This window comes from Simochromis diagramma, unplaced genomic scaffold (genome assembly GCF_900408965.1).
Source record: "Simochromis diagramma unplaced genomic scaffold, fSimDia1.1 OVJJ01000596.1, whole genome shotgun sequence".
In the NCBI taxonomy this organism is placed as follows: Eukaryota; Metazoa; Chordata; class Actinopteri; order Cichliformes; family Cichlidae; genus Simochromis; species Simochromis diagramma.
The window spans coordinates 25,309,856-25,332,535 of record NW_024387245.1 but is presented as its reverse complement, the minus strand read 5'-3'; the positions used below and the strand labels follow the sequence as shown (position 1 = coordinate 25,332,535).

Below are 22,680 nucleotides of genomic sequence, written 5' to 3'. Positions count from 1 at the left end.
CAATAAATAAAAAATAAGAAAATAAAATAGTTTGCTTAGAGACTAACTGACTGACGTGAGTTCTTCATAAGTCTGCCGTTTTAACAGCCAGGCCTCACGTTACCCTCACTGTAACTACCAATAAACTGACTGTGTAGGCCTGGGCAACTCCCTTTACACCCTGTTGTATCCCACCAGGCATCATGTCTATCCATCTTTCCCACAAAACAGTATGTCTCCCTGCTCATTACCAACAATAGTTTCCATATTAATCATATATATTTATACAACTACTTGCAGGCGACTTAAACAGGATGGTTAAAAGAGGAAGAACCCAAACAACATAGTACAGGTCACGTGACCCCAAAGCGGGACAGGAGCCCGCTATTTAACACCAGGAACGACATGCCTCACCTCCAGCTTTGTGGTCCGAAACAGTGATAGTGACAGAAGATAGAAGTGATAATACACGCTGGCTGCACGTGTACTAAAGTCACCTGTCCTCCTTTCCCCCTATTCGACTGCTGGACCCAGCGACATGCAGCAGTAACAAAAAGGCAAGTGTGTGGAATGCGCGCACGCATCCATCCCACGACAGCCCACAGTCAGTTGTAATGATAACAGCAAATCCTTATTTGCCTAGTATCGTGTTTTATGTTGTTAATACTCCTAGACTGTAGGGGGAGCTAGAGAGCTAGAGAGAGATACCTCGGGGCAGACAGTGATGGCTAAGCTTTGTTTACATGTGAACCACAGCTCTGTCTTTATCAGTTTGTACATGCTCTGGAAAGCTTTTCTTCAAATTCTGTAATTCTCACTCGCTTTTGCAACTTTGTACTTTTGTGTTACTCACAGCAACAACGCCACCTCATTGTTAGTCCATTTAAAAACCCGGTGCTTTTCCTCGACCTTTTGCCGCGACGTCTCAAAGAGCCGGAAAGTAAATAAACGGCAGACAGAAATGAGGCAGGCCAAATCTTCTTGATCTTCATCTGTGGGAGGAAGCTGGTGTACCCGGCGAGAACCCACACAGACACAGGGAGAACATGCAAACACAATGCAAATGGTGGAATAGTTGGGTTGCGGTCACGTGGTTCTGATGACGTGCGGAGGCAGCGCGATTTTTGAGTGGAGGGTGGAAGTAAACATGGAGGACACTGTGGAGAGTCAGGAGAGCAGCTATTGTGCAACTTTAGACCCCGTTTCTCGGGAGAGATATAAACAGATAGTTAAAAAATATATCGGACGTGATCCGTATTCTTTGAAAATGTCCGAATACACCACAGAAGTAAAGGATTTGCCTACTATCGAGGCTGTGGATATCACCAACTACTTGGTCCTCCAGACTTCTTACTACACTAGGCAGCAAATGAAAGCTTTCAAGAGTCTGGAGGCGTACAATTTTTTTGTCAGCGGGTGGGTCCACAACCTTGGAACAAAACGTCTCCATGATGGATAAAGTTTGGTGTTTGCAAGGGTGAGTGTTTGTTCTTATATTGCTTTATCTTAAACACACTAACAGTTAGCGGTAGCGGCTTTAACGTCAACAAACATGCCACATCCTTAGGACTTCGTTAGAGTGACAGTTGTTTGTTTCAAGGTAAACCATTCTCAGAGGTCTAACGAGACACCTCTGAAGACTTGGGTAATTGCAAAGGAGGATGGAGAAGTGATTGCAGCTCATTGCAATTGTATGGCAGGGTTAGATATAATGGCATCTTTTTCTCTTTGACATGATTCTTGTTTGTTTTACATCTCAGCACAATATCTTACCTGGATAAGTGAATGTCTCATTCACACTGAAGTCTTCTGGTTGTGGATTCTCAGCTGGAAGCTGCAGTTCGGGGTTCTCCACTGTCACTAGGCTCAAATCCGGGCTCTCAGCCGTCTGTTGCATATCCAAAATCGCCTCTGCACATCGATGCTGTTCTGCCTTAAGCTTCATTCTTTTCTCTCGTTTGAGAACTGATTCCGATCTGGGTTTTCGTTCGTAGCCGAGATTGACCGTCGGAGCCCAGTCCTCCGACTCTTCGTCATCCAAAGCACTTGGGCAGCCTATAGTCCCAATCAAGTCAATATTAGACTACTAACTTAAAAGCACTAAGTAAACGAGAATTTAACGACAACCTAATGCTAATAAGTTCGTTTGCAAACATAACATTACCTCTGACGAAGTGGTCGCTGCAGACACGGGCATTGGCAGACTCTGCTCCTCCCGACTGTAAACGTAAATTTAAAATCCATTTTTTCCTACGTTTTTCGGTTAGAATTTTCCATTTTTCTCCTCTTCGTTGGGCTATTTTTGGTACCCTAAAATACCGTTTATCAGTTTCTCGGGTCGACCTACTGGAGCATCCGTAAACACAACAGGACATAGGCATTTTGCGTACTGTCTGTCTGTGATTTTGCGCTTATCTTTTTCACTTCCGACCGCCAGTCAAATTTCGCGCTTTACGTCGACGTCACGTCTACGTCAAATGAAACCTAGCTATTGAACTCACGGCCTTCTTGCTGCAAGAAAATAAAAGTCAATAGTAAATAAAATATTTTTTGACATTAACCAGAAAATAAATTTTAAACAACAGCAGATCTTCTTTGCGTTGCTTGATTGATTAATCTTTATCACTGATGATGATAGAAATACAAACACTGTCAAGGTTCAGCAGGAGGATCAGGCAGGATTCTGGAAACCAGGAATGAACTCAAAAATATAGCTTTACTGCTGAAAGCCCGGCGGAAGACAAAAAAATATCTGCTGAGCTGATTCAAAGGAGACCACAGGAAACACAGAGCAATGAAACACACTACCACGAGGGAGGATGCGACAACTAACAGAGGAAGATTTACATAATAAATACATGAGAGCTAATGAGATGCTGAGATAATCACTGAAGACGAGACAAGAAGGACCTGATACAAGGATCAGAACAAAAGGAACACAGGGAGCTATCCAGGTCTCAGGGCAAAAACTGGAGGCTTAGAGGACATCAGAGGGACAGCTCAGGGAGCAGTTTGGAGATGTTGTGTTCAGTTACAACAGTGATTAACTTTGATCTGATATGCTGGACTGCTGGAATCCAGTTTAAAGTTTGACCATGATTGAAATCTGTAATTCACAGTTCTTTAAACAGTGATAAAGCTGTTCATATGGTATTGGTGGGTTTCTGAGAGGTTATTAATGAGGCGCAGACACACGAGGGAGGGAAAGACTGGCTTTGATAAGCTGTCTGTGATCAGAAGTACACTTTACATTTGTATGTATGTACTGTTGAGATGAGATTGCTGAGGCGCCTCAATGCTGTGCTTTATATTTACCAAAGTGTCATATAATTACATAGTGTAGTATTGAATGGAAGCGGTCCTGATATTAAAGGCCTTAGACTACGTGTCCTTTAGTGATAGAAATGTAGGAGACTCTCGCCCACGCTTGACTGCAGGAGTTGATAACAGGGAACCATCTGCCAGTGGAAATTTACTAGAAGGGAGTAGGGCAAGGACGCAGTGAAGATGTTTTGCAGCTAATAGACAATAACCTCTGAGTACTCCATGCAACGTGACTACTGAATGCATGTGTAACACTGTTGTTTCGACTAGAGTGGGACAGCTTGCAATAAAACTGTTAAGCGCACACCACCTTTTCGAGATTTGCGTCAGAGTCTCATGCAGGACGCATCTCCCTTCCGGAAGTAATAAAAGTGTTTAAATGATCTACTGAGCCGTGTGTTGTCTTCCATCAGATGCTTATGAGGAATCAAAAAAACTTGGTGAAGTGTTGATATTTAACAGTACATATGGCTGCAGGATCACCTTTTTCAACTTTTGGATTTAACACTTTCCAGTCGCTGCTGCTGAGAGCTATCATGGGAACTCTCAATCATGAGTCTAGGAAACAAACTTCAGACATATTTTTATTAATCCTTTATTTATCCAGGTAAAAAAATCTCATTGAGATTAAAAATCTCATTTCCAAGAGAGACCTGGCATCATGGCAACAAAAGTCACATACCACATAGGTATATAACATTTAAAACATCAGTGACAGTTATCAGTCTGTCGGGTTAGAAATCATAAACCGCTGGGACTCCATTTCACCTGCTTTGTTGCCACTGACAGTAATAACAGGTGCACTGAAGACACATCAACCCACAAACAGGGAGAGGTTAGTATGAGATAGTACCTGCAGCCCCAGCTCCTCCATATGTGCTGTCACTAGAAGCATCGCTGTGTCTCTCCACATGTACTGTCTGTCCTCTCTGTCCACATGTGACCCTCTAAACAATCTCAATGTTGATGAATACCTGTACCTATAACCACAGGCAGTATAAAAGACGGATGTAGCTACAGTGATGTCAGCCAATAGTGACGACCTGCTTTGTAGCTCCAAGCATTCGGGCAAAGGAGTGGTTCAACTCATCCGCTAGCAAAGCGTAACCATTAGCAGCTTTGAATCACATCTGTACTGCCACATTTGCCGTGTTACTGCTGTAGAAGTAGTTCCCAGTCTTCCTCTTGTAAGCAGCCGTGGGGTTCTTCATGCCTCTTTTCAGGTTATTTGATTCCGGCTGCTAATCTGAATTTTTGATGTTGTATTTTTACGGTTAGTGCAACTTGCAAAAGTTTGAAAAAGCAGGAATCAGTCTCTGTCTTCTCCTTTGAACTATAAACTCCTGCTGACGGCCCTTTACAAACTGCTACTGGTAAGTCATATTGTTATACAGGCAGGCCTGATCAGCTGAACTAATGAACTAAACAAAGAGATTAAATGTATTTAGTCTAAATCTCTAATCTAAATATATCACCTCAACCTTTAGCCTGTCATCTAAAAGAAAAGCAAATTTTACCACTGCCTTCATTACACTTTGGTTCCACCCAGAAGCTTTAAAAGGTGCTCAGGCCAGCCTGAATACCTTAGAGAGGTGTCTTCGTAAACTCTTTTCTCTCGCTATGTTTGCCTGACCTTGATGAAAACATCAAACCTGCCACAGGTCAGGGCGATGGATCATGATGGTGGAGTGTGAGTGGATTTTCTTCTTCGTTTTTCTCTCCTTTCTAACAATTCAGAGTTCAGAATGAGCAGGTGTGAAGCAGGTCAGCACTTTGGCCTTGGCCCCAAGCCTGAGCCACGGGTCCTGTGGGTTTGCTCAAAATTGAATTGAATCTTTATCTTGAACATGTTGAAAAAGTACAACAACATAGAAATAAAAAGAGAGAAACAAACAAACCGAAACAAAAGGACCACAACTACAAATCAAATCAAATCAAATCAAATCACTTTTATTGTCACATCACATGTGCAGGTACATTGGTACAGCACATGTGAGTGAAATTCTTGTGTGCGAGCTTCACAAGCAACAGAGTTGTGCAAAATACAATAATGTAAACAAGCAAAATACAAGAATGGCTACATCTGAAACTAATAAATATATGTACAATATATAATAGTATATGCAACCCCCCCCCCAAAAAAAACCAAAACAACAACAACTTTCATGTTCAAAAAGGAGCAGGAAGAAGCATAACCTTATTTAATCCCACTCCCTTTCCACTATCTAGTAATCCATAGACGACACTTTTTCGACTTGTTTATGCCCTGATCATCAGAGATATCTGATTACAAATACATTATATGTTAGATGTATTTTTCATGTATTAATCATTCAGTTATTCAAGTAGAAACAAAGTAAAACAGACGAGTAGAAATAAGCAGACAGCAGTCGACCGGATAGTGTAGCGTCGCAATGACATAATACATTATTCATAAAACTTAATTTGTTAGTTAGTGTGAACACAGTACAGGTTCAGAGGTTAGAAGCAGAGTTGATGTTGCTGCTGTCTGTAAGTTCATGTGAACTCTCTCAGTTCTTTTCTCATCTTATCAAACTCAGTAACGACTGTCTGACTCTGAGCAGCTGACTGCAGGATGGCGTTGCTTAACTTTTGATCCTCTTCACGAGTCGCAGTCACTCTGAAGTCTTTCTGGATGAGCTTCACCACGTCATCCATAACATCCAGCAGGGTTTCAGTTACAACCAGAAGTCCTGAACTCATCTCTTTCAGGTGAGACACTCGTCTGAGGATCCTCTGAAACTCGTCCACATCAGTCTGAGAGTCTCTGGCCTGAGCTTCAGCTGATTCCGTTTCCAGCTTTTCACATATCGTCTTTATGTCCTCCAGGTTCTCTTTCATTGGTCTGACTTTGGCCATGAATTCTTCTCCCCATGTTTTTACTTCTTTTGCTTTATCTTTGTCTGACAGAATTTTTATTACACTGGTAGTAACAACTGCAGCTGCACCTGCACTCACTCCTGTAGTGAATGGAGCTTCTAAGATCCCGCCAATAAGAAATCCAACTCCCACTTTTCTCGCGGTGTCAGTTTTACTCTGCATTTCTCTGAGTTCCTCTGCAATCTTCAGGAACTCTCTCACAATCTGTCTCATCTGTGACTCGCTGCTGTTGAACTGTTGGATGAATGAAGTTGCATGTCGGACGAAAGAAGCAACCTGTGAACACAAGAACATTTTTACAGAATAACCACCAAACTAAATAAGTGCATCTAAAAAAATCTGAGACTGGAGTAGTCCAAATTTACCCCATTTATCAAAAATGATAAATGATCACAGTTTCCGAATATATGATGTCTGGAAGCTCAACTGTCAGCCATGAGTTAGCATCCTCAGTGTTGTAACTCCACCAAGACACCATCAGAAGGTCAAGGAAAGGGTGAGAGATAATTTATGTGTGTTGCCTTCTTAACCCTCTCAAGGCAGACGTTGCCGATTTGCAACAGTTAGAAACTAACAACCTGATTACCCCACATACATATTTTATGAGTTTATTTTACTCAGAAGTACCACTGCAGGACTTGGTTGTGCATTAGCAACAAAAAACTTAATTTGAGCCTGAGAGGGTTAAGCAAACTGGACTATTCAGCCAAAGCCCTGGTCAAATACGCTCTCTCACTCCCTATTGGTTTCCACACTTGTAGGCTGGTTTGTTTTAACTCTTGTGTTCCAGTGACAACACACCAGACCATTACACTCATCCAAACAAAGGCTCCGTATGCATTTTTGATTCCTTCTGATTCCACACATGCTCATCATTTGCTCTTACTGACTTCTTGGTAATAAATATAATTAGCATTGCAACAGTCGTCTCTCCCTTCATCACTGGCTGTGAGCTGGCTTGGGATTTTGTTGTAAACACAAAGTTAAGAGTCAAACTGCTGCTTTATGTGATGCATTTTTTCATTTATAATTCTAAATTTGGGACATTTTGATCCATCTTTAAATTGTTAAATCACTTCAAACTCCAACAGGGGTTATGTAGTATGGTTGTATGAATGATTGTGTGGTCGTAGATATTGTTTTACGTACCTCTAGAAGTTGAATCTTCACCTTATTACACTCGCTGACAACAACCTGACATTGATCAGCTGACAGCAGGATAGACTGTTTTAACTCTTTGACCACTTCATGGGTTGGATGGACTCTGATGGTTCTTCCAGTAAGTGTGACTAGTTTATCCATGACTTGTAGCAGTTTTTCAAATTCAATCAATCCTTCATTCATCTCCTTCAGTTTAAACACGTAGATGTGTGATATCCAAACCTCTTTCATGTCAGTTGGAGTAATTTCAACCCGAGCTTCAGCTGATTCTTTCTCCAGCTTTTTAAATGTACTCTTTATTTCTTCTAGGCTCTTTTTCAGTAGTTCAACATTTTCTATGAAATTTCTATCCTCTGAAATTAGTATATTTACATCTAGAGCAGCAGCTCCATCAGCAGCAGCAGCAACTAAACTTAGTCCTCGATTTGGTGGAGCTGCAAGGGCGGCTGACATTAAGACTTTAGCTCCTATTTCTCCAGTACAAACTCCTGCTGATTTCAGACTTTCTGTATTTCTCTGCATTTCTTTTATGTCTTCAAAAATCCTCTTGAATAAAATCTCTCTGGCCTTTGTGTCTTGGCTGGAAAAATGTTTGATGATTGAATTTCCATGTTGGAGGAAAGAAGCTGCTTGTAGAATAAATGATGCTGAATACTGGAAATATGAAGCTGCGTGCTGGATAAATGAAGCTGCACGGTGGCTATAAAAATTTGCATGTTCAGTTAGTATCTGTGGACACACAAAGAGAGACATAATTTTTACAGAGTTACCACCTGACTAAACATGTCCATCAAACATATCAGGGAATCCAAACTTTTTCAGTCACACACTGAGGTTTAAGCTAAAAGCTCAGTCATATACACTGATTACAGCTGGTGGATTTTTGAATGTTATCAAGTCTGGGAGTTTGCAGCTGACCTCCCAGACTGTCGGGGGTTTGACTTTCAGGGCCACTTACTGTTTTACTGTTTTACTCCGCTGCGAGATTACTGAGTCAGAAACACATTTGCCACAGGACTGAGCATTTTAACAGCATTTTAAGATCGAAACATTTTGTCTGTGTTGTATAAAAACTGAGAAAAGAGCCACAAAATGAACAAGTAAGATAGCATGGAGCACACTCAGTCTACTGTGTTTACATGAATCTGAAAACCACACCCACTCCATTTGTGGTTCACCTGTAAATAGAGATGTCAATCATTCAGATGCTGAGTTGAAACATCAACCACAGCACCTCCATGATCAGTGAGAAGGTCTGATGCAAATATCAGTCTAGCGATTCTTTTGGCAGATATTAAAGCTAGTGCTGTGATTCTTAAAGTGTGAGCTACATGACAAAAAGTTATGTGGGAATTAATGTTTAATATCGACAGTTTCTACAGCAGAACAAAGAAATTAATCTCAGGTATAGTAATCTGCTCATTCACTGTAGACGGACATCAAAATCAAGAGATATCTGGCAGTTACGAAAAGAAAAATAGGTGTTGCATCTGAGACAAACAAGTGCCAATAGTAAGCAAAAGAAATAAGCCAAAAAGGAAAGATGATGAATCTTATCTTTCTCTTGGTTTCATGGTGAGTGTGGTAGATGATGAGGAGAGACCCGAGTGTATCTTATGATTGAACAGTCTGCCAGCTGACAGTATGAGGCCCAACAAATTAGGAAGACACTTAGGGACATTACACCCCAGTGACATGAACAATCCACTCTATTTGGAGAATATCTTCAGCAGGAAGATGCTTTCTAAAATCTGCATCAGTAAACAGCAAAGCACTAATGGCATCATACAAAGTCACATACGAAATTGCCCAGAGCAAGAAACCTCACAGGATAGCAGAGAAGCTCATACAGCAACTTTAGATATGGTGTCATCGATGCTCAATGAGACAAGCGCTGCAAAATTAAAGGCTCTCTCTCTGTCCAGTGACACAGTTGGAAGATGGATATGTGATGTTTTAAGTGAACAACTACGGATGCGCTGAAGGACAAAGTTTTCATCTTACAGGTGGACGAGGCTACAGACAGCAATAAAGACTGTCTTTTGATTGCTTGTGTTCGCTTTGTCATGTCAGAGGCCCTGTGTGAGGATGTGTTGCTTTGCAAGTATGTCCCAAGTACAGCAACAGCTGATGAGCTCTTTAAGCTTCTTGACTGTTATCTTACAGAACAAGTCTCACCAAATGTGCAATGGATGCACTGCTTCATACACAGAGAAGCACTCTGCAGATTAGCCCAGAATTTAGACTGACGTTGTTGCCACAGTGAATTTCAATAAACAAGGCCCCTTAAGGCGTGACTGTTCATTGCACTTGGTGAGGAGATTCAGATGTTTTTGGAGGTGGAGCTTAATGATGATGAAGCTGGCCGATCTTAGCGATATATTTGGAAAGCTAAATGATTTAAATCTTCAGCTTCAAGGCAGAGACAAAAATCTTCCTCATAGCAGACAAAATCAATGCATGCACTCTAAAACTTGAGATGAACAGCAGGCAACTTGATGAAGGAAATGTTGATTCCTCTGGGTATCTAAATGTAGCCAGTGAGTTGGGAGCTTGCACATTGATCTCATTTCTTAAAGAGCACATCTTTTCCCTGAGAGCATTTTTTCAGAACCTGCACCTGCTGATTTTACTTTTGCTGAAGAAAACAGTTTATTGAGATCAACTCTGACATACACTCAGGCTGAGCTTTTCAGCTCAGACACTTAGTGAATTCTGCCTTGGTGTGTAGAGGGAGCATCTACTCATAGGACAGAGCTGTGGGCATTCTGCTTCCATGTACAACATCCTATCTCTGTGAGATGGGATTTTCTGCTGTTGCCTCACTAAAAAACTAAATATAGACTGAGGCTGAATACTGAACATGACTTGAGAGCAGCAGTATTAAGCCTCCAACCACGTTTTGAAAAGCTGCGCAGTGAAAAACAGGCTCACTGCAGCCACTAAGAGTGAAGCGTTTTAAACTCTCACTAAACAATTTTTCCATCTTTCTTCACAAGTTTCCGGATTTGCTCTTTTTTATAAGACTGAACTTTATTGTTGCATTTCTGATAAAGGACCCAGTCTATTTAATTTGTCACTGGTTTTTAAATAAAGAAAAGGGAAGACTGATGTAGCAGTATAGTGATGCAAACAGTTGTTTGAAATTAAAGTTTTTCTTTTACTTTTACAAGAAAAACTACTGAAGAATTCAATGTGAATGAGTTATTGAAAATATTTGTTATTAATATTTTGCTCTAGTGCAAAATGATGACAGTTTTCTAGCAGTGATGCACGCACATTATGATTATGACACATGGACTGAGGTTTTTTAATCATACTCTCATCTTCAGTTTCACATTGTGCTAGAAATGATCAGAATAAATTGTTGAAACTGAGATTTTTCAATTTTCTGTAAGCTTTGTGTTAGTTCTACCTTTTAACCTTTCTGTATTTAACACTGATAAACACATTGGTAATAGAAACATATATATTTATATGTAGCTCATAGAAACAAGATGATTTTGGTATTTACTGATGATGTTATGTCAGGACAGCTGTGGCATAAACCTTGGATGGTGGTTTAATAAATGTTTTTCAGTACTGTACAGTCAGTGCATTATAGTCTCTTTAGGTTAATTACTACAAAACTGAATTACTTGGCCTTTAAACGTGTAGATTTACTAGTTAAAATTAATTTTCTAGCTTATTTAGAAGCAGAAATATTAAGACTTTTATGGTGATAATTTTATAAAACATGTCAGCCTCATAGATGTCTGTGTAAATGTTAATGTTGCTGTTATCATTACTTTGATATAGCACAGAATTTAATTTATGTATCTTCCACACATCTTAGATCTTCCCAGTGAGGGTGTAAGGTAGAGAGAGAAGAGATGCAAGGAAGCAGGACAAGCAACGCAGCGCTTCACCTTGTGAATTATCACACACTCAGAAAAATTATGGTTCTTAAATGGTTCTTCAGATGTCTTCATGGTTCTTTAAAGAACCATCATACGTCAAAGAACCTTTTTATTTTGTGGATGGTTCTTCAGCTATTACAAATGGTTCTTTAAAGAACAAAAGGTTCTTCATCCTTAGCAATCTAAGTTTGATGGTGTAAATGGCATAAATATTTATTCACTATAATGAGGCTGTGAATTATACTGTGTGTTTTCTTTGTGTGCATGTGTGTGCGAAGGGGGAGGGCGGGATACCTGGCAATTACCCTTTAAGAGAAGATGGTAGGAAACTGAATATTCAAATAAAAGTTAGAAATATTTGCAAACAGTAGACACAATACACACATTCAAATACTGTACTTTCGTTTTAAATTTTAATAAAGCATTACTATTTTCTACTCCAAGGCATTACTTTTGAGATTATTATATATTTTTGAAAATATAGCATAATGATAATACTAGTTATTGTAAACTTTACAAACCACCCTGCAGTATGTAAAGTCAAATTATAAAATACAAGTAAATAACAATTGCAGAACAGAATGTCAGTGTAATGAACACACACTTCGTTTTGACAAAGCGCACTGCTTAGGTAAATGATCTGAGTAGTTGTTCATCACTGAGCAATTTGTTAATATGTGTTTCGAGCCAAATAAATGACAGGGAGAGAGAGAGAGTGACGTTAGAACACGTCATACTATAACCTCCCGGGAGCGGACGGAGGGGGTCAGTCGTTGGGATGCGCATGCGCATGCGCATGCGCAGACAGAGTGTGCGAGCGGCGGGCCTTGACCTTTCGGGAAAAAAAACTCACGGACGGTGACAGCGAAACGGATAACAGTCTTCAGTACCTGCTGGACTTTGAAGCTGTGGATTCTGGGACTGTTAGAAAAGGTAAAACATTTTCATTAAAACCTTATTACTGTTTTGTTTTTGTTACTCGTCATTGTAGCTTGCTGTTAATGTTGTGCTAACAGTAGCGATTAGCGATACGTTAGCCGTTGAGGTCAGCGCAATTTAGTATCCAACTGTTTTCCTAACAAAACCACTGTTATAATTAAGTGAAGCTGCTCCCAGCTAATTTGAACCTTTGGCTTCTAAAATATGTGGTTCAATTGCGTGCTGCGTACATAACCTAATGTCAGCTAGACCGGAATTAAAATTTAATATATTGTTAAAGTCACTAAAATGGCGCCTGAAGCCTGTTGTGACGTGAGCTCTGTGTCTGCTCTAGAAACTCTGAAATTCTGTAGATCTGAGCCGTACATTAAATACTCACATGAACCTGTACTTTTAATTTTGTATGAGCTGTATAAAATACACCTATGCGTAAGTGTTTTGAATGAATAATTAGATTAGATAATTCTTTATTGTCTAATCGAATTATATAGAAATGTGACATGAGAAGGTGTGTCTTTGACTGTTCCTGCATAACTTAGTTTCGGACTAGTTGACAAGTTATGCTCCGGTCATTTGATGTTTCCAAGATAGATGTTCTTTTGTAATATAGTTAATTTTTTTTGTATATTTCATTTATCCACCATCATACATACAAGCTAAGAAGAGGTCGTTATACTAACAAGAGGTATCAACACTGGGCCAAAGTTCAGCACATGGTTAAAGTTTGTAATCCAGCCAGGGTGTAAATATCACTCAGCAGCCAGAGCTGAAGCAGGTAGCATCAACACATAAATCTACTCTACCCGGCTTAAATCACAAGAGCACCTCTGACCAAAAAGCTGTAGATTTTTCTTGTTTGCACAAATTAATCCAGATTCACATTAATTGTGTTCACAGCTCCAACAAAATGAGGAAGAGGAGGGGGAGAAACACAATTAGGTTGAATTACAATTGGATGGAAGGCGAGGACAAGGAGAAGGAAGCTTAGGATGAGGAGGAAGAGAAGCAGCAGGAGCATCTTTAGGGATCCCTATGATGTCATTGAGGTTTGTTTCATTAATATGGTCCTCTCACAAAGAAAGATGACTTGTTTTAGTTCACCTACTTCCTGTATTAAATAGTGATGTGCAAAATGTTGTGAAAAACCATGGAGCAGGTACGTATAGTGCATCTGCAGGTAAATGAACATCAAATCTCTAAGACAGACTGAAATCTGTATATTTATCACCCTTATGATAAAACCCACGTCAGCCATTGGTTTATGGACTTTGTATTTTTTTAGCCTCAGCATCTGCTTTATTGCTGTTGCTATGTTGGGACCATATTAGGATGAGGGATCAGAATCTGGAGTCATGCACACTATTGTTTCATTTAGTGTGTATCCATAAGATTCGTACAGCAGATCCAAGTTGTGCCTTGAAAACAGGAAAGTCGTCTGCATAGAGGAGAACTGTAATAGCAGGCTTGTACAAAGTGAGGCTTTGTGCACTCGTTTTACTTCTGTCACCCTGTTTTGATGCAGATTTCACTTGAAATCAGGCAAGAACTGGACTTATTTTTTATAATGTGTTCTTGTGAATTAATTGTGTATCGCATATGTTTGATTTGACTTTCTGCAAGACAACAGTCGTCCGCTGGCCAAAAAAGTTTTCCAAATACCTCCACGTGATCAAGCCTGGATTTAGAAAAGAATAGCAAAAAATCTGCACCTCCTGCTTCAGATGCAATTTGTGTTTCTGTGTTCAGAGGCAGCAGCGAGAGGGGAGACCTCGGCTCATCCAGCTGGAGAGCCTGACCAGGAGGAGTCGAACATTAACTCAGCTCTTCCAGGGCACCCTGCAGACTCGGCTGCTGGCATCGGCGAGGGATGACGTGAACACCAAACTGGAGTCCATCACAGGTCAACTGCAGGTATGCGAGTCAGACCTTCTGAGGAGGGTTTCACTTTTCTCTCTTCTTTATAATTGACTCTTTTCTCTCTCTTTCAGCTCCTTGTCTCAGAGTGGGAGGGATTTGAAGCACAAAGGGAGGAGCTTGTCGTTTGGTTGGCTGATATGGATGTCCGCCTGAGTGAGGTTGACCAGCTGACAGGAAACACCAGTGAAAAACTGAAACAACTGCAGGTGTGGCGTTGTTTTGATATGACATATGTTTGATATGAAACATACGTCAGAGACATTGTCCTAAACTGGACTAACAAAGGACCACGAGTACAACATGAAACGTACATTACATAGCGTAATGCTGAAGTTCATTGATCATTTTAATCATAAACTTGTTGTTGAAATATTTTTACTGAACATGCAAACATCTGCTGATGAAAATGTGTTGATTTATTGGTCTGTTATGAAGCTATTGCTATTTCTAATGTGTTTTATCACTTTCTGATGTTTTATTAATTAAACAATACATGTATTATTTGTTGTGTTATCTGTAGCTATAGTATTTATATATATTTATTTATAGTATAGCAAATAAATTTAATTATTACTGTTTAAAACACTAATATGTGACATGTATTAGTAGTGATGTTGTGCTGAGGGCTAAAATGCCTTTTTGTCTTTTGGTATACTACAAAATGACAATAAACCATTAATATATGTCTATGCTGTGCTCGTATTTATTTTACCCTACTCAAATTCAATTTATGATGCATTTTATTTTGAAAGATTTAAAATGGTTTTTTTTAAAGAACCACTCAAAAAAGGTTCTTTAAAATGGTTCTTTTAAAGAACCATTTGAAGGACCTTTTTAAAAATGGTTCTTTAAAGAACCATTTTTAAAAAGGTTCTTTGAAAAACCATTAAAGGTGCCCCAAAGAACCATTTCTTGATGGTTCTTTGGGGCACCTTTAAAGGTTCTTCAATGAACCACTGAAAGAAATGGTTCTTCAAAGAACCATTGTTTGAAAGGTTCTTTGTGGCACCAAAAAAGGTTCTTCTATGGCATCAGTCTAAAGAACCACTTTTGGTTCCAGTTGGCACCTTTATTTTTCTGAGTGCAGGAAGAAATTTAAGTTTCCTTAATGAAAAGAGTCTAGAGGGGGTTTGGTCTGTGAGTTTTCCCTCTGTCAGTCATCATGTTGTCTGTGTTCACAGAATCTAGTGTTCAGTTTTACATCTTTGTCATATTTCTCTTGTTGTGTTACTTGTAGTGTGTCTTTTGTTTTCTTAAGTGTCCAACATTTTGGTCTTCCTCTTGATGGAACTCATCATTTTAAAAAAAAAAAAAAAAAATGTGAACACAAAGCTACATAGTGTTACACTGTGATTAGAGATTACTAGTGATTACTGTGTGATGGGAAACTCTGCTTTTACTTACCTCGCTGAGGTCAGTCTTCATTACAGCACACTCATCAACCAGGCTCTGAGTCTTGTTAGATGACTGGATGATACAATTTCTTAACTTTTCATCTTCTTCAGGGGTTGTATTGTTTATTAAGACCTTTTGCATGTGTTCTCTTATCCCATCTATTGCCTGTTTCAATTCTCCCAAGTCATCCAAAACTCCCGCACTCATTCTCTTCAGTTTAGACACTCTTCTGAGGAGCCTCTGAAGCTCCTCCATATCGGTCAAAATATTTTTAGCCTGAGCTTCAGCCGATTCCTTTTCCAACTTTTCACATGCCGTCTTTATTCCTTCCACATTCTTCTTCATTGGTTCAACAATAGCCATTAATTCTTTTCCTAATTTTTCCACTTCCTCTGCAAATCTTCTCTTTGGCTTTATTTTTGCACCAGGGGCATCAGCAGCAGGAGGAGCTCCTCCTCCAGCCACATACTTAGCGATTTTAAACATAGTACCTGCAAGAACAGCAGAACCTGCCGCTAAAGGTAAAGAAATTGGTGCTGTAACCAAAGCAGTTGCTCCTAAAACAACTCCTGTTCGTATGGCTGCAGCTCCTCTTTCTTCAGCAGTAGGTGCAGTTTTCTGTCTGCATCCTACCTGCTGCATCTTTTGTACTTCTTCAGAAATCCCCTTAAGCTTTTCTACAATCTCTCTCATCCTTGACTGACGACTGTTAAATTGTTGGAAGAATGAATCTGCATCTTTAATAAGTTTTTCCATTACTGTAGATAAGCATTGCAGGTCTGTGCCTTCTGCTGTTTCTGGAGCCAAGGCCATTTTCTGCAGTTTCCTCCAAGCTGGATGTACTGACAAGTTTTTCTCTGCCCAGTCTGGTGAACAGCTTCACGTCTGACAGGTTAACTGTGGATAAGCGTTGATGCAGGTGAGTTAAACACATTCAAGACTGGAAAAACCCAGTCAAAGAAAGTCAAGACACTTTATATTGTAAAGCAAAGACCAGTGTTGGCGTAGTTACTTGAAAAAAGTAATGTTTTATACATTACTTGTTACTTTTCATAAAAGTAATTTAGTATGTTACTTAATCACTCGCCGGCAAAAGTAATTTGTTAACCTACACAGGACATTTCTCCAGTGGACACTGGTAAAAAGTCTACAACATTACTCTGAGAAACCCAACAAGCCAATGGGAATAGTTCAAGATGTAATGACAACATGCTGACAACATGCTATCAACATGACTCTACACTTCATCCTGCAGCATCTGGACTCCCCAGGAACCTACGCCAGGATCCTGTTTGTGGACTTCAGCTCTGCCTTCAACACCATCCTTCCAGACCATCTCCAAGGCAAGCTTTCCCAGATGAATGTGCCTGATCCCATCTGCCGGTGGATCACTGACTTCCTGACGGACAGGAAGCAGCACGTGAGGCTGGGAAAGAATGTCTCAGACTCCCGGACCATCAGCACCGGCTCCCCTCAGGGCTGTGTTCTTTCTCCTCTGCTCTTCTCCCTGTACACCAACTGCTGCACCTCCACCCACCAGTCTGTCAAGCTAATCAAGTTTGCAGATGACACCACCGTTATTGGACTCATCTGGGACAGGGATGAGTCTGCCTACAGGAGGGAGGTTGAACGTCTGGTGTCCTGGTGCAGCCACAACAACCTGGTGCTGAATGCCCAGAAGACAGTGGAGATTATTGTGGACTTCAGGAAGCACACAGCTCCACTCCCCCCATCATCCTGACTGACACCCCCATCACCTCTGTGGACTCATTCTGCTTCCTGGGTACCACCATCACCCAGGACCTGAAGTGGGACCCACCATCACCTCCATCATAAAGAAAGCCCAGCAGAGGATGTACTTCCTGAGGCAGCTGAAGAAATTCAACCTGCCAACACGGACGATGATGCAATTCTACACCGCAATCATCGAGTCCATCCTCACCTCCTCCATCACCGTGTGGTACGCTGGAGCCACTATCAGGGACAAACAGAGACTGCAGCGTGTTGTGCGCTCTGCCGAGAAGGTGATTGGCTGCAGACTCCCATCTCTGCAGGACCTGTACACCTCCAGGACACTGGGGCGTGCAGCTCGGATCTCAGCTGACCCTTCTCACCCTGGACACAGTCTGTTTGACCTGCTCCCCTCAGGCAGGAGGCTCCGGTCCATTCGCACCAGAACCTCTCGCCATAAGAACAGTTTCTTCCCCTCTGCTGTTGGATTCATGAACAATAACCGTATGACTGTTCCCACCACTAACACATGACCCTACGCTGTGTTCACTGCATCATTCCATGTTTGGCACTGATCACTACCTGCACTCATGTATATATCTATCTACTTAGCACTTTTAATTCTTATTTTTATGTCTATTTAAGCGTTATCTGACAGTATGGTTGCACTAAGCACCGCAGCAATTTCCTAATGTTGTAAACCTGCTCAACATTTGGCAATAAAACCCTTTCTGATTCTGAACACCAAAGAGCATTCTTCGGTTACACAACAACACTGAAAATGACAGTTTGTGATTATGAAAGAAGGGCAAACTCTAGAAGCTGCATTCAACTCAACATTCCTGAGTCAACACCCAGAAACTTTTAGCATCACTTTCTTTGCTGTCACAATCATTAAGCTGATGCAAACATTAAGCTGTATGTCCAGCTTAATGTCCAGCTCCAAGTTAAACTGTGACTATAATTTATATTTGACCTGAAAACCGAATGGATACTATAATCTTTGGGACCCACCTGTTAAATTCCTGCAGACTCGTTACTGTACTTATTGCAGGCAGTCTGACAGACGGATGGAAACTGCAGTTGAACCAGTTGGAGATGTACAACCCTGAGGCAGTACTGCAACTTTTAATAGAGTTTTGCAAAGGGAAACACTCCAGACAATATAAATATGTTTTGAAACTAGACTCAAGGTTACAACTGCAATGACACAACAGAAAAGGGAAAAGGCAGAGTGGATGAACCAACTACTGACTAACACTGTAAAAGACATTCACCATTAGACCAAGAATCACATTCATAACTGCTCAGAAACTTCATCTTTTTTTAATCATCCTGTTATCCTAATAACTAAGGTGAAGTGGAGATGGAAAGATGCACACTAGAGACCTTTGAAGCCACCCTGAACAACCCTGATCACCCACTTTATAACATCTCTATGAAACAAAAAACATCGGTACTGGAAGACTCCTCTCCCTCCCTTTGTTGTAAAACAGAAACAGAAAATCATTCACACCCACAGGTATCACAATAACAGCGTCAGTATCAGTTCTCAAACTGATGTTTATGAGTGTTGGCCATATGATTTACTCCCAAACTCCTGCAGAGAAACACAGATTTACCTTTTGGGTAACATTTGGTTTCAGTTCCACAGTTTATGTACTGTCTGCCAACCAGCCCTTTGTCTCCATCCTGCTGTCAGCTGTTAGTTTGATATTGTGTGCTGATTCTTACCTGTTTGGCTGTAGAAGCTGTGCCTGAGGAACACTGAGTCTTCAGAAAGCTGAAGCCTTTGATGGAGTGTTATCACAACCCTGCCAGGTGGGAAACATTGACACCCAAGTGTGTGAATGCGATAACTCGAGGATGAAGCGGTGTAGCTTTTTCAAATTGATACCATAGGTGTGACTATTAAAAATCTCAGATCTCAGAGTTTGAATGTAAGTAACCTTGTCCACAAGGTTGAAGGTCAGAGGTCAAGTTTTTTTTAAACTTGTAAATGCAATAATTTGAGAATACGGCTATGTATGCTTTTTTTAATTGATACCATGGGTGCATCTCCTAGGAGGCTGAGGTGTACAACTGGCCGCCACCAATATTTTTATTCAGTCACTTACGCGTCTCGTCTCAACACATATAACACCTCTCAGGTGAGTCTTAGTGCTTCACATGGGAATAAAAGCATATCAAACGAAACAATAAAACACTATAAAGAGGGTATAATAGCATATCCAATAAAACAGTTTACTACACATCAATATTACCTAAATGCCTGTCTAAACAGATGTGCTTTGAGCTGTTTTAAGTAGCTACATCAAAAAGAACATCAAAGTGATTACAGATATGTTTATTCCAACTAAGGAAAATGAACCAAAACAGCCTTTTAAACAACCATGTCTTCGGGAGAATGGTTTGCTGAATTTTCGAGGTGCACCTAAAGGCACCAGGAACGCTGACATAGCCCACAAGGAACATCAGCGTGTGGCTCGTGAACGTCGCACAGAGAGCAGCTGGAAGCCGCTGAAGCAGCGCTATGTGACGTTGACGCTCCAGCTTCTCAGTGGGAAAAGGATCGCTCAGAAAGAAATGGCGTCGGAATCCCTCTGTGTGGATGGCGCAGAGAGAAGTAGCACGTTGGCATGACGACAGCCTCTTCGTACCTTAAACACACGTTTAAGGTACGAAGCGGCTACCACCCCGCACACAGCGCATTTAGCCTACCTGGGAGCGATGATAACAGAAATAAATCCAAGTTAAAGTTTCTCATTGATGAAGCAGCGTCGCTTGGTCGTAGGAAGAAGCAGCCAGTGCCAGACTTCCCCAGCTACAGCCTACAATCAGAACACCTGTTTACACCTGAGGGAAAGAATTCAGCTTTCAGCACAAAATAATAAACGACATACCAACAAACCTCAGAGGGACAGCCTCCAGGAAAGTAAGAATCCAACATAAATACAAATCAGGAACAACCTGATCAGGCCGAGGGGACGGGGCATAAACAAGACTCCTACCTGCGACAGGTATGAGAGTCAGGTGAGCAGAAACCCGGATGCAGAGTCAGCAACAGGAGAGCAAAAGAGAGAGAGAGATATTCAAATGGCAGCTTCTATTTATCAGCCATAAAGCATAGCAAAGTGAGACTGATCAAAATATTAATTCTGCTACATTTAAAAGTCTTAACAGTGTGAACTGTTAAATCTAAATATGACATTTAATGTTAAATCTAAATATTGTATAGCAATTGATTAGATTTCATTTATTACATTTAAAAATTTTAATGTGATCCAGTCTTTGTTGTTAAGCAGTGGAGGGAGATGCTTTTATGTTTCCACTTGCCTTTTTGTAAAAGTCACCATAACTCCCAAAATTATTCCTTGCTCTCATAAACATGAAGCAATATTTTCAGTAAACACCAACTGAAATATATCAAATCAAAGATTTATTTATTCAAATAATTAATCAGTAAGGAGTCTTATGATAGTCAAGTCATTAAATCCTAGCTTTGTCCTAATTCATAGGCTGTATCCATCGGAGGACCGGGCCTTTGCAGTCTACATGGGCCAGGTCCTTTGAAGACCGAGAAGGGCGGAAGTGTGAGGCTGTGAAATGGGACGGTCTAGCCAGATTTTCGTCATCAGCTGTCTCGGTGCAGTTTAATAAACTCAGCCATCTGCTCAGTGACCTCCTAACCCAGTATGAACCTTCCAGATCCCTCAGGTCATCTGGATCCGGTCTTTTATCAGTTCCCAGAGTCAGAACCAGACATGGAGAAGCTGCATTCAGCTTTTATGCTCCTTATATCTGGAACAAACTCCCAGAAAGTCTCAGATCAGCTGAAACACTCAGTTTATTTAAATCCAGGTTGAAGACTCACCTATCTCTCTCGCTAATATATAACACAGCATTGGAGTAAATTCTCGACCATCTCACACTTTTGTTTAATCAGTTTTCTGTTTGACGTTTATTCAGCCGGCACTGCTGGCTGACTTCTGGCATGGTAAGTGGCATGTCATGCAGATATGAGCCAGGCCTGGCAATGATAGCACTGTTTATGTGATGGCATGCCATATCTGGCTCGATTGGTTTTTGGTTTATGTGGCCCAGGCTCATAGAAAACATCACTTGATGTCGGATCCGGGCCAGACCTGTTGCCTGATGCCTGTCATGGCAGGGTGTATGTCAACCAGATGTGGGCAAGGTCTGGCAATGATGGCACTATTTATGTTCCTATTTTCCTATTTTAGTTAGAAGACCCAAATGCCATATTGCAATACTATACTGCTATGGTGGCCAACGTTTCAAATGCAGGTTTGACAGGTTTGTGAGTGTACACTTTATCCAAAACCTAGTGAGGGTTTACTGATGTTTACCACTGGGTGGCTGTAGCTCAGGAGGTAGAGCAGGTCACCTATTGAACAGAAGGTTAGTGATTCAATCCCTGGCTCCTCCAGTCTGCATGTCAAAAGTGTGAACGTGTATTAGGAAGCACTCAGTTTAAAGACAGTGGGTGAACATGGCATGTTGTAGAGAGCACTTTGAGTAATCTGGGAGAGTAGAAAAGTGCTATATAAGAATCAGTCTATTCACTGTCTGAACAGAGTTTCATCATGTTTCTTTTGCACTATCATGTTCCAGCAAATTTTTATTACATTGTTTGATGAAGGTACACATTAGGCTGACATCTGGGGCCAGAGCTGAAACTGTTCTGAGCCAGCACAGGGCCAGCAGTGTGTTTGCAACTGGCCCATGGCTGCACACAACTTACACATGGCCCACATACCGCAAAGAATGACAGCCTTTTGGTGGCCCAGATCAGGTTTGCCAGGTAATCCACACGTGGCTCAGCACAGGACCACCAGTGTGTCTGCAACTGGCCTTGTGCTGGCCCATGTGTGGGCCAACTCTGGCAAACCAGATCTGGGCCACCAAAGGGCCGTCATTCTTTGCGGTATGTGGGCCATGTGTAAGCACATTGTGTGGGCCAGATCCGGGCCATACCAATTTTGCTATGTGGGTTATATATCATGTTTAACCTGAGTAGCGAGAAAGACCGCGCGGGGGGGTTGAAAACATTGTGCCGGGAGTCCGCTGTTCTCGCCGTCAGAGCACTTTTGAAAATATGTGGTCTTGATAAACCGATTATATTTGAAGTTTACACAGCTACATTCTTGCATGAAAATATGTTAAAAGTTTATTTTGCGACCCAGAAAGAGTAATAAGAGTAATATTAAAACTAAGTAGCTGCAGTAGTAGTAGCCATTGTTGGAAACTGGAAGTGGCTGGGCTAATCTGAGACATGGTTTTTCAATTTTGCTGTCCGGGTGGAAAATCAGGAGAAATTCGGGAGAATGGTGACTCTGGGAGATTTTCGGAAGGGACACTGAAATTCAGGATTCTCCTGAAAAAATCGGGAGGGTTGGCATGTATGGGGGTG

At 41.0% G+C, this 22,680-nt stretch overlaps 1 protein-coding gene across 8 annotated transcripts; it reads right to left on the bottom strand.

Moving 5' to 3' along the window:
• Positions 1-5,435: 5,435 nt before the first annotated feature.
• LOC120714392 lies at positions 5,436-20,755 on the bottom strand. Of its 8 annotated transcripts, none has more exons than XM_040000579.1 (6): positions 19,968-20,755; positions 18,981-19,060; positions 18,261-18,371; positions 15,525-16,412; positions 7,354-8,094; positions 5,436-6,480 (listed from the first exon to the last, which is right to left on the bottom strand). In XM_040000579.1, exons 4-6 carry the CDS (start codon positions 16,326-16,328, stop codon positions 5,821-5,823), a joined length of 2,205 nt encoding a protein of 734 aa, XP_039856513.1. In that variant the 5' UTR covers positions 16,329-16,412; positions 18,261-18,371; positions 18,981-19,060; positions 19,968-20,755; the 3' UTR covers positions 5,436-5,820. The 8 variants fall into 8 exon arrangements, with proteins under 8 accessions (XP_039856513.1, XP_039856512.1, XP_039856511.1 ...); XM_040000578.1 differs by having other exon boundaries at positions 18,261-18,354; XM_040000577.1 differs by having other exon boundaries at positions 18,261-19,060; positions 19,968-20,077; positions 20,150-20,755.
• Between the last annotated feature and the right edge of the window lie 1,925 nt (positions 20,756-22,680).